The 12,617-nt window shown below is 41.8% G+C and overlaps 1 protein-coding gene across 1 annotated transcript in view; it reads right to left on the reverse strand.

The window, feature by feature from the left end:
* The window catches only part of LOC101859258 (protocadherin Fat 4), a gene marked incomplete at its 5' end in the record, with an annotated part of 115,844 nt that overhangs the window by 78,563 nt on the left and 24,664 nt on the right, over positions 1-12,617 (reverse strand). The window contains 9 exons of the mRNA XM_035970948.1: positions 3,992-4,225; positions 5,146-5,364; positions 6,260-6,467; positions 7,078-7,136; positions 7,339-7,605; positions 8,497-8,628; positions 10,143-10,337; positions 11,095-11,226; positions 12,322-12,507. Coding sequence (XP_035826841.1) covers positions 3,992-4,225; positions 5,146-5,364; positions 6,260-6,467; positions 7,078-7,136; positions 7,339-7,605; positions 8,497-8,628; positions 10,143-10,337; positions 11,095-11,226; positions 12,322-12,507 — 1,632 coding nt within the window. The remainder of the gene's footprint in view (positions 1-3,991; positions 4,226-5,145; positions 5,365-6,259; positions 6,468-7,077; positions 7,137-7,338; positions 7,606-8,496; positions 8,629-10,142; positions 10,338-11,094; positions 11,227-12,321; positions 12,508-12,617) is intronic.

A 12,617-nucleotide genomic window follows, 5' to 3' on the forward strand; every position in this document is an offset into this window, starting at 1 on the left:
CACATCAGGTAATGTAGCCACACCCACCCACACACCCACCCACACACACACACACACACACACACACACACACACACACACACACACACACACACACACACACACACACACTATATAAAAAGTGTGTGTGTGTGTGAGAGCCTGTTCTTGACAAAATAGACACTCATTCACTTAATTTAAATAAAGTCAAACTATACCAATCATCGAGCATGCGGTGGCAGAACGGTTAGTTCGCTCGTCTCCGAAGCAGAAAATCCGGGTTCGAACCTCGGTTCAGAGACGGGTTTTATTTGCCCCCTCCTGCCCACCCACCAGTAATGAGTACCTGACTTCAAGTTGGGGAAGTAAAGGGGGCGTGGAAAGAAACTGGCCACCCTACCACAATATGCCAAAGGCCAAGGAAGTTGTCTCACTAACATTACTAACAAGGCAATCCCCAATGTTCGGATCGGATGCGGGAACAACTTTACTTTACTTTACTCCAGTTATCAAAATAACAAAACAGACAATCGGTCACCCTAGTTCTACTGCTCAGACAATCGATCGCCCCAGCTCTACCGCTCAGACAATCGATTGCCCCAGTTCTATCGCTCAGATAATCGATTGCCCCAGTTCTATCGCTCAGATAATCGATTGCCCCAGTTCTATCGCTCAGATAATCGATCGCCCCAGTTCTACCACTCACCCTCAAGTCGTCGTCCGTTGCGGTCACTTGGAAGACGCTGGTCCCCACGTTGCTGCCCTGGAGGACGGTCCTCTGGTACGGAGTGTTCTGGAACACCGGGGAGAACTGGTTCCTGATGACTGTGATGTTGACCTGGGCGGAAGGCGAGGCGATCAGAGGAGCGGGGACGCCCTGATCTACGGCTTGAACGGTCAGCTGGAGGTAAATAAAAAATCAATAAATTACACTTTTTTTAGTCATAGAAGGGCGCTTTGGTTTACAAAGGTAAACATACATATATACATACATAAATAAATAATTACAAATATGTACATAGATAAATACATGCATAATACATGCATAAATGTAGGTGGAGGAGATGTATGGTGAGAATTCTTTACTTTTCCTCTATTGTTTCTGTCTGCCTGTCTTACTTTTTCCTTGTGCCAAATGACTGCTAATGTTTTAATCTGCTTCTCTTTACTTAAGCTTACATAAATCATATTGGGTAGACGAGAGAGGAAGGGAGGAGGAAGGAAGGAGAAAGGGACGGAGGAAAGAAGGAGGAAGGGAGGAGGAGAGGAAGGAAGAGGAGGAAGGGAGGGGAGAGAGGGGAAAAGTAGGGTAGAAGGATAGAAGGATAGTGAAATAGAGAGACAAAAAAAGAGAAAGTAGGAGAGAGGGAGAGAGAGAAAGGAAGAGGGAGAGAGAGAGAGAGAGAGAGAGAGAAGAGATAGGGTGGAAGAGTGAGAGAGGATATCCATATAAAGGAGAAAAAGAGAGACAAAGAAAGGGAGAGCAGGAGAAAGAGTAGGGCAGGGAGAGAATGGGATATATTTCTGTAAAAAAGAATAAGAGACAAAGATGAGGATATAGAAAACGAAGAAGGGGGAGAAGGAAGAAGATATAGAGAAAAAGGGTTAGGAGGAAGATGGAAAAAGCTGGGGAAAGTAAGTTGTTTAAATGTTTACCTGGTACTGAATGTTGTTATCCTGGGTGAGGGGAGACCTCACAAACACCGCTCCCGTCACGCTGTTGATGAAGAAGTACTGGAGGGCTATCTGTGTGCCCACACCCTTGTAGCTGACCACGTTGTTCGGGGACTGAAACAGACAAAGTTAGACTGCTTTGAGAAATGACACAGGGTAAGAGATTGAGGGGAAGACCAAGCCACAAAGAAGTACTGGAGGGCGAGGTGTGCTCACACCCTTGTAGCTGATTACGTTTTTCGGGGACTGAAACATTTACACACAAAGTTAGAACACAATAAGAAATGACACAGGGGAAGAGATCAAGGGGAAGACCATGTGAAACCTGAAGAAAAGCCACAAAGAAGTACTGGAGGGAAAAATGTGTGCTTAGACCCTTCTGGAACACACAAAGTTAAAAAAATACGAGAAATGACAGAGGGTAAGAGATCAAGGGGAAGGCCTTGTGAAACCTATAGAACAGACACAAAGAAATACTTGAGGGAAAACTAGAATACACAAAGTTAGAACGTTTTGAGAAACAACACAGGGTGAAAGATACAAAGGAAGACCATGTGAAACCTGGAGAAGAATCACAAAGAACGATGTAGAGAAAAGAGGGAAGACATTGAATAATGTCAAGAGGCTAGCCGAAGATAGGGAGAAGTAGAAAGTGTTTGTTCGTAGCCTATATCCTGATCCAGGGAGAGAAAGGCAATGATGATAATGATGATGAAAATGATGATGATGATGATGATGATGATGATGATGGTGTAATAACTATGTTCCTGACGAAGCCCAAAGGGGCGAAACGGGGAACGACATACATAATTTTTGAAATTCTACCCAGTCTCCACCGTTTTTTGGTCATTTTCCTGTCTACAATGATGATGATGAGAAAAGAGGTTCCATCTTAAGATTCCATCAATCAACACATTACCAGAGAGACCCATGGACAACGCGTAGCAGATTCACTCGTACACAAAATGGATATTTTACTTAAGTATTTACCACCAAAAAACAGACAGAAAGAAATATAACGAAAAATTACCCTCCCTTTCCCCGCCCCTCCCTCCCAAAAAAATAAATTTTTTAAAATTCCATTTCTAATAAGATCTCTCTGAAAAAAAATTTCTTGCCAAACTAAAACATATTTATTACATCTTTTATATCACCTTCACTCAATTCAAAACCAAAATGAGAAAAACAAAACAATTTGTCATAACTCACCACAATATCAGCGTCCGTCGCCCGCACGGTCTCGATGGTGTCACCGAGTGCCTGGGTCTCCAGAATCACCACGTTATATACGGTACTTACAAACACAGGAGTGTTAAGATTCCGGTTGACCACAATGGTCACCGTGGCCAAGTCAGACAAGGGGGGAACACCACTGTCCAGAGCCTGCACCAAAATCTGGGGAACAAGAGGCCAGACAGAAGACGTAATTTTTTTTGTTTATTCGATGGCTATTCATGCGCATGTGTGTGTGTGTGGGGGGGGGGGGGGGGGTTCCAACACCATTTTTTTCTTTACACTGTGCCCTTTTCCTCTTTTTCTTTTTTGCAAACATTTCAAATTGGCAATTAGAGTCGCCCAGCGTCACCAATGTTATTTGGGTTCCAAAGTAGTAGTGCCCCTTTCAACATTTCATAAATGACTTAAATTTGTGGACTTCTTTAGAAATAGTGAAAATTGCTCATTCCAGCAGTGCTTGGAACAAACTCAGTGTACCCCCAAACTGCTTATCAGAGCTGGATACAGTGGGTATAACAGTGCATAGCTGCAGAAGGAAACTTTTGAGTAAAAGGTTAAAAAAGGCAGAACAAAATCTGATGATTGTTTCTCACGTAGTATAAATATAAACAGTATCATCTTGTTTGAGTACCCTTAAGTACTGTGGAATTGCATCACATCTCACTTGTGCCAAAAACCAAAGAAATATCAAAGCTGAGCTGCTATCCTGAAGTAAGACTATGTCACTTGTCCCCTCAGCCATGCTTGTCCAATTGTGGCTCGCTCCTTCTCACAGCGCTGCTGTGCCAAGGCAGAGCGACGTATCTGCACTTTTTATGATTTTAAGTTACGTCACGCTGCCACTGGAAATATGGGCATGTCCCTTCAGTTACGTCTGTTTGCCATAGTGAAATATCCTATTTGAAGTGCAGATACGTCTTCCTGTCTTTGACACAAGATGCAGAACGGAAATAGGCGTCCATCCAAACAAAGATACAAAAATTAATAATTTTTGCAGATACGTTGGTCTGTCTTTGCACGGCAGAACAGGTCTTCATCTTCCCCCGCCTCTGCTTCAAGATATAAATAATTACAAATAGTACAAATGGGAGAAAAAACTCACGTAGACACTGTCTGAGGCTGAAGCAAGAGACTGTCGTACTCGGACTATACCGGTGCCGGGCTCGATGTCGAAAAACACGGGAGCTGCCTCATCTCCGATGATCTCATAGCTCACTTGCTCAAATGTGCCCTGAGAAGAAAAATGCATGATTTTTTGAAAACATAAGCTTAACCTATAACACCAAGTACTCAGGCTATAAAGGAGGCGGTAGGCCACGCAAATGGTGGATTGAGGGAGTCAAGGACACCCTGAAAAATTATACCATCTCAACTAAAAGAGCTGTGGAGCTGGCCTACCATAGAAAACTGCATCTCCTCTCAACGCTTAACGCCAACAGAGGATGAAAACATAAAAAGGAAAAGTAAATAGCCCACTGACTACAGAATTTTCTACTATCCTGGATATAAATTCTTTCACAGGCAGGCACCAACTGGTGCTTGCATTTAGTTTTGTCAATTGATTTACATATTTGTTAGAAAAACATAACATATTACACGTAAATGTAAGGAAATTATAAGGGCAATTTGAAAAAAAATGGATATTTCTGGATCAGAATGGGATAATTATTTCTGTAAGTCTAGACTGGAACAGTTCCACAATCTATGTAGGCATATAGTCAGGCCAATGATACGGCTCATCATAGTCATAAGAAAAATGCTGAGCAAACCTGTAGATTCGTCTTAGTGATTGAAACAAACAGACAGAAAAAACAGACAGAAAGAAAAGATGCAGGACCTGCCAGTGGTGCCCTGCATACCAGACAGGTTGTAGCATTCTGGCAGTACCCCAATAGAAGGAACAAAGTAACCTTCCTCCACACCTCCCCCCCGCCCCCCAACTTTATCTCTGGAAGCCACTCTCAGCGGCTGGCAGTCACAACCCCAGTAACAGTGAGTCGCTGCAAATTGCTGGGGTACATTCCTTTACGACGACTTCGCCGTCAAATTACTTTTTGGCAATTGCCAAAATCAGGTCTCTTTTATTGGGATTTCATTCAGTAGACGAAGAACAATAAAAATAGGTTCACATGTTTTGATTTAACGACCAATTTAATTACGTTTTTGCCATTTTTAGATTTAGTACCAAAAAATGGCCCCCCATGTAGAGGGTTTACCCCTCTCGGACAAAAAGAGTTAATAAAGTAATAATGATAAAAAATATTTTTTTATAAACAAGAGTAAACTGACCTGTTGGTCGGCGTCCACTGCGGTGGCTCTGAAGATGGACGTGCCATCAGGAAAGTTCTCCTGGACGGTCCTTGCGTACGGCACAGACAGAAACTGAGGGGTGTTCAAGTTTCTCAAAACGTTGACGATCACGGTGGCAGTTTGCGCAGCGACGTTGGCTCCCTTGTCCTCCACTCTGATCAGTATCTGAAGAAAAGAACAGAAATTTTATATTTTAGCCGGCTATCCAGTGAGCAGAGCACTTTTTTAAAAAGAAATGCTAAGAACCTTTGGAGGGAAGACAGTGACCGTTATTACAAAAGCAGAAAACTGATTACTTTTGAAATTGTCCAATATGGCCACCCAGAGACCAGGAGAAAAGTTGTTGTGTTAGACAGGTGGACTTACATGATGCTCTGTAGCTGGGGATATTCAAACTGAAATTCTCCGAGGGTGGGCTCTGGAGGTAGAGTCTGGGAGAGGGGTGAGCCTAAGCAACATCTAGTTATTCCACTAAAAAAGTTTCAAGCAATTTTTTTTTACAAAAGTTCCAAAAAAAGCTGACCTCATCTTTGTAATTCTTATCAATAGCAGTTCAGAACATAAGTAACTCTTTATGACATAGGCTTTTCTTTCCTATTTCTTTCTGCCAGAGAACTGACAGCACTTCCTCTGACATAGCTCTGCCATTCTTTACGTGAGGGAAGGCGGCACTAACACTAAACTTTGATGTCAAATACAGGCCACAAAATATTGTTTTACCCCTATCCATATGTTGTGTTTTATTATCATATCCATACGATGTGGGGAACTCTGTGCAACCACTTTCCAAAGAGGAAATTTACTCGTTTATCCGATCCGTACACTTTACATGACAGTCTCTGAAAATAATTTTTTGAGAAATACTGAAAGTTTCAAAGAGATCTTCACACTAGATCTAGAAGTATTCTAAAATGTGAAGAATACAACCCCGGGGGTACAAAATGACCCCAGGGTGTACAGATAGGGTTAACGAACCTCAATTGGGCCTCGGGCTGTTAGTTTGAGACCCCTTCTCTAAAGAAAATCAGTCAAAAAGAATTTGTTGTAAAGAACAACTTACGGAGTAATTGACGTCAGTGTCCTGGAGCAGAGAAGACCTCAGCCTGATCTGACCGCTGTCCGAGTCGATGGTGAAGTAGTTCGGGCTCTTCCCTTCTCCCACGATACTGTAAGACACTTGGTTGTACGGAGCCTGAAATGGACGTGTTTTGATCACATTATAATTATCCAATACAAAGCGTACAATCAGATTTATACAAACAGTCAATCTGAAATTGACATATTTTGATCACATTACAATAATCCAATACAAAACCTACAATCAAATTTATACAAATAATAAATCTGAAATTTATGTATTTTGATCACATCACAATAATTCAATTCAAGATGTCGTACAATCAGATTAATTTGTTACATTTCTGCAGAATAAAACTGTAATATTCATGACATTTCTTGTTATCCTTGCAGTTTCGAAATCTGTGGTATAGGTTATATATTATGCTCAAGAAATATTTTGGCAAAATTCAAATTTTAAATGTTGAAACCAAAAAAAAAGCGAGAGACACAAAAAGTAGGTCCAGTTGTTAAAAAAATGAAACAGTTTTTTACTCTATCCTGACAAATTTTGCTTCTGGGCTTAACGATAATTGACAAACTGACAACTGACAACTGACAACTGACAACTGACAACTGACAACTGACAATATTCAGTCTTAAAGAATAATCTTTGAAAAGTATCCAACACTCAAAGGTAAAAGAGCGTCCCCTTCAGACTTGTCCAACGCTAAAATGAAACTACTAGAATGTTTTTGAATTTGAATTCAAATGTAGAACTGAGGTCCTTGGAAGACAGGGTGGTGCTCAATGCTTCCTCACCCCTCTTCATAAGGATTCATGTCAGTGTAGCCCGGCTGAATGTCTCCATCATCAGACAACTAGAATGTTGTAAAGTTACCTGGCGGTCCGATGAGTCGGGTCTGTCAGAGGGCTCCCGTCTCAGATAGGTGTTCCCTTGTCCCTGTCCTGTCTGCGACTCAATCTCTCAGTGAGTCTCTCAGACGATCTCCGCCTATGTTCCCGCAGCACCTTGTTACGTCATCCAAGGGCGTGCCCCTCCCTTAATTATCTTATCCCCACAGTAAAGATAAAAGTCATGTCCCTTGACATCACAGAATGTGAACCCAGTAAGTAAAACTTCCTTACCACTACATCGGTATCACTGGCAGATGCCACGTAGATAAGTCTGGAGAAGTCGATTGTTTCCAAAACGGTGACGGAGTCTGTAAACGACGGTGCAGACGGACTGACCCAGAATGGAGTTGCCAGATTTCTGTTGACATCCAACGTGACAACAGCATAAGACGAGCGCACAGGATTGCCTCCATCTGCTGCCTGCACGAAAACCTGAAAGTAGGACAGAAAAAAAAATCCGAACATTCAAATCTTACACTTTAATACTATCCTAAGAGATCGTCTTAAAACTTTTGACCTTAGATTAGATCTAGCCCTTGTCATTTCAATACATCTAGCTAAACTAGAAACAAATTGTAACAACAATAGACTATGTACAGCATCATTCCATACACATACATTTTTCTTTTCTCACTCTAAAACATCACATCAATGGTAGATTTATATGTACTATGTATATGATATTTGTATGTATCCATACGTCTGCAGTATTTATCATATTTTTTCCTACCGATAAAAAAAAGTTGAGTTCAAAACAAACGTATATAGCAAAAAAAAATATTTTAAAACAGACATTAAATTTTTCAATAAAATATCCAAAAGAGCTGATATCATATGTCACAAGTCTTTCTCCCTGAATAGAGACAGATCAGAACAGGGCAGGAATCATCCACTATTGAGGAGAACCAAGCAATAATCCTTTCAGTTGTGAGCCCAACAGTCTAACCATTAGACCAACTTTTATCCGCCGCTTATACCCTTGTGTCGAGGCAAGAAAGAGACGTCTCTCTGTCACCAGCCGGAGAGCTTGGGTCAGGGGGAAGCCGTGAGTTGTAGTGTTTCCCTGACTCCATCTATCCAGGTCTTTCTCGGTTGCCCTCTAGCCTTGTTGCCATCGAATTTTTTTATGTAGGCACGTTGTGCTAGATGGTGTGTTGGTAATCGCATGAGATGTCCGAACCATTTGATTCTTTGGCGTTGGATGTGATGCATGACATCATTTGTGCCCATCATTTCTTTGATAACTGAGTTTCTAATTTTGTCTTTAGACCACCAACGCCAAAGACACAATCAACAACAAACACCAAAAAAACACCAACTCACTCTGTATGAGGAAGAGACGTCGTTGAAGATGCTGGCCTGCAGGAAGATGACGCCAGTGTCTGGGTTGATGGAGAAGAAGTTCGAGCCCGTCTCATCAGTCACGATGCTGTAGGTCACTCTGTTGTAGGGTTCCTGGACAGAAATTATTTATCGTGCACTTAACTAGATGGGACATCATGGAAACAGCTAGAAAAGGATGCACTGTACAGGCTTCAGCTGGAGAAATGTTGTTGATGGCGCATGCTCCACTGGGAGTTAAAAAGATCAAGAGAGAGGGATTTAACTATTCAGAGGAAGATAGGACTAACGCTAACATTACTTAAACACAATCCCAGATCATAGCTCGTCACCATCATTATTTCTAAAATCATCATTGCTTTTAGATCAATGATTTCCATCTACATCCCTGAAATCTCTATCTGTAACTGTTAAATGTCATACTAAGTATGCATGTAATACACTATTTGACACTATCATAAGCACTTTTTTCTACTATTCAGATGGCGTCAATCTCATATAAATGGGCAAGTGATAAATACAAAGAAGAAAAAAACTATTCTCAAACATTGTGGAAGAAGCTAGAGCGTTAACTCTTAGTGCGCTAGTTCAGCTGGCTCCGGTCACCACTTGGTGCTTTTCAGTTATAGCAAAAATCTACCAAATCTTATCAAATTCACCTGATCTAAAATCAAACCTTACATAACTGATTGGATCATTCATTTCTTCTAAGTTCTCTGTTTATTTAAGTAAATAGGTTAAGTGTAAGCTAAAAGGAAGTTTGTCAGGTTGAAAATTTAGATGACAAAATTGGCAGCAAAGAAAAAGAAAAAATAGCCGTTTGTATCCTAAGAGTTAAATGATCATTTAAGTATGTGAACAAAAAGTTTGAGAAAATCCCACATTTTGCTAAACAGAAACAATTTGTTAAGAATATACCCTCTCAGCAAAAAGATTCTTCTACCACATCAGGTAATGTAGCCACACCCACCCACACATACACACACACACACACACACACACACACACACACACACACACACACACACACACACACACACACACACACACACACTATATAAAAAGTGTGTGTGTGTGTGAGAGCCTGTTCTTGACAAAATAGACACTCATTCACTTAATTTAAATAAAGTCAAACTATACCAATCATCGAGCATGCGGTGGCAGAACGGTTAGTTCGCTCGTCTCCGAAGCAGAAAATCCGGGTTCGAACCTCGGTTCAGAGACGGGTTTTATTTGCCCCCTCCTGCCCACCCACCAGTAATGAGTACCTGACTTCAAGTTGGGGAAGTAAAGGGGGCGTGGAAAGAAACTGGCCACCCTACCACAATATGCCAAAGGCCAAGGAAGTTGTCTCACTAACATTACTAACAAGGCAATCCCCAATGTTCGGATCGGATGCGGGAACAACTTTACTTTACTTTACTCCAGTTATCAAAATAACAAAACAGACAATCGGTCACCCTAGTTCTACTGCTCAGACAATCGATCGCCCCAGCTCTACCGCTCAGACAATCGATTGCCCCAGTTCTATCGCTCAGATAATCGATTGCCCCAGTTCTATCGCTCAGATAATCGATTGCCCCAGTTCTATCGCTCAGATAATCGATCGCCCCAGTTCTACCACTCACCCTCAAGTCGTCGTCCGTTGCGGTCACTTGGAAGACGCTGGTCCCCACGTTGCTGCCCTGGAGGACGGTCCTCTGGTACGGAGTGTTCTGGAACACCGGGGAGAACTGGTTCCTGATGACTGTGATGTTGACCTGGGCGGAAGGCGAGGCGATCAGAGGAGCGGGGACGCCCTGATCTACGGCTTGAACGGTCAGCTGGAGGTAAATAAAAAATCAATAAATTACACTTTTTTTAGTCATAGAAGGGCGCTTTGGTTTACAAAGGTAAACATACATATATACATACATAAATACATAATTATAAATATGTACATAGATAAATACATGCATAATACATGCATAAATGTAGGTGGAGGAGATGTATGGTGAGAATTCTTTACTTTTCCTCTATTGTTTCTGTCTGCCTGTCTTACTTTTTCCTTGTGCCAAATGACTGCTAATGTTTTAATCTGCTTCTCTTTACTTAAGCTTACATAAATCATATTGGGTAGACGAGAGATGAAGAGAGGGAGGGAAGGAGAGAGGGACAGAGAGAAAGAAAGAGGGGGAGGGAGGGGACAGAGAAAGGAAGAGAGGGGAGAGAGGGGAGAGAGGGGAAAAGTAGGGTAGAAGGATAGAAGGATAGTGAAATAGAGAGACAAAAAAAGAGAAAGTAGGAGAGAGGGAGAGAGAGAAAGGAAGAGGGAGAGAGAGAGAGAGAGAGAGAGAGAAGAGATAGGGTGGAAGAGTGAGAGAGGATATCCATATAAAGGAGAAAAAGAGAGACAAAGAAAGGGAGAGCAGGAGAAAGAGTAGGGCAGGGAGAGAATGGGATATATTCCAGTAAAAAAGAATAAGAGACAAAGATGAGGATATAGAAAACGAAGAAGGGGGAGAAGGAAGAAGATATAGAGAAAAAGGGTTAGGAGGAAGATGGAAAAAGCTGGGGAAAGTAAGTTGTTTAAATGTTTACCTGGTACTGAATGTTGTTATCCTGGGTGAGGGGAGACCTCACAGACACCGCGCCAGTGACGCTGTTGATGAAGAAGTACTGGAGGGCTATCTGTGTGCCCACACCCTTGTAGCTGACCACGTTGTTCGGGGACTGAAACAGACAAAGTTAGACTGCTTTGAGAAATGACACAGGGTAAGAGATTGAGGGGAAGACCAAGCCACAAAGAAGTACTGGAGGGCGAGGTGTGCTCACACCCTTGTAGCTGATTACGTTTTTCGGGGACTGAAACATTTACACACAAAGTTAGAACACAATAAGAAATGACACAGGGGAAGAGATCAAGGGGAAGACCATGTGAAACCTGAAGAAAAGCCACAAAGAAGTACTGGAGGGAAAAATGTGTGCTTAGACCCTTCTGGAACACACAAAGTTAAAAAACTACGAGAAATGACAGAGGGTAAGAGATCAAGGGGAAGGCCTTGTGAAACCTATAGAACAGACACAAAGAAATACTTGAGGGAAAACTAGAATACACAAAGTTAGAACGTTTTGAGAAACAACACAGGGTGAAAGATTCAAAGGAAGACCATGTGAAACCTGGAGAAGAATCACAAAGAACGATGTAGAGAAAAGAGGGAAGACATTGAATAATGTCAAGAGGCTAGCCGAAGATAGGGAGAAGTAGAAAGTGTTTGTTGGTGGCGTATACATTGATTCAGGTTGAGAAAAGCATTGATGATGATGATGATGATGATGATGATGATGATGATGATGATGATGATGATGGTGTAATAACTATGTTCCTGACGAAGCCCAAAGGGGCGAAACGGGGAACGACATACATAATTTTTGAAATTCTACCCAGTCTCCACCGTTTTTTGGTCATTTTCCTGTCTACAATGATGATGATGAGAAAAGAGGTTCCATCTTAAGATTCCATCAATCAACACATTACCAGAGAGACCCATGGACAACGCGTAGCAGATTCACTCCTACACAAAGTGTAACTTTTACTTAAGTATTTACCACCAAAAAAAAGAAAGAAAGAAATATAACGAAAAATTACCCTCCCTTTCCCCGCCCCTCCCTCCCAAAAAAATAAATTTTTTAAAATTCCATTTCTAATAAGATCTCTCTGAAAAAAAATTTCTTGCCAAACTAAAACATATTTATTACATCTTTTATATCACCTTCACTCAATTCAAAACCAAAATGAGAAAAACAAAACAATTTGTCATAACTCACCACAATATCAGCGTCCGTCGCCCGCACGGTCTCGATGGTGTCACCGAGTGCCTGGGTCTCCAGAATCACCACGTTATATACGGTACTTACAAACACAGGAGTGTTAAGATTCCGGTTGACCACAATGGTCACCGTGGCCAAGTCAGACAAGGGGGGAACACCACTGTCCAGAGCCTGCACCAAAATCTGGGGAACAAGAGGCCAGACAGAAGACGTAATTTTTTTTGTTTATTCGATGGCTATTCATGCGCATGTGTGTGTGTGTGGGGGGGGGGGGGGGGGGGGGGGGGGGGGGG

The sequence above is a fragment of the Aplysia californica genome, unplaced genomic scaffold (assembly GCF_000002075.1).
Source record: "Aplysia californica isolate F4 #8 unplaced genomic scaffold, AplCal3.0 scaffold00346, whole genome shotgun sequence".
NCBI classification, from domain to species: Eukaryota; Metazoa; Mollusca; class Gastropoda; order Aplysiida; family Aplysiidae; genus Aplysia; species Aplysia californica.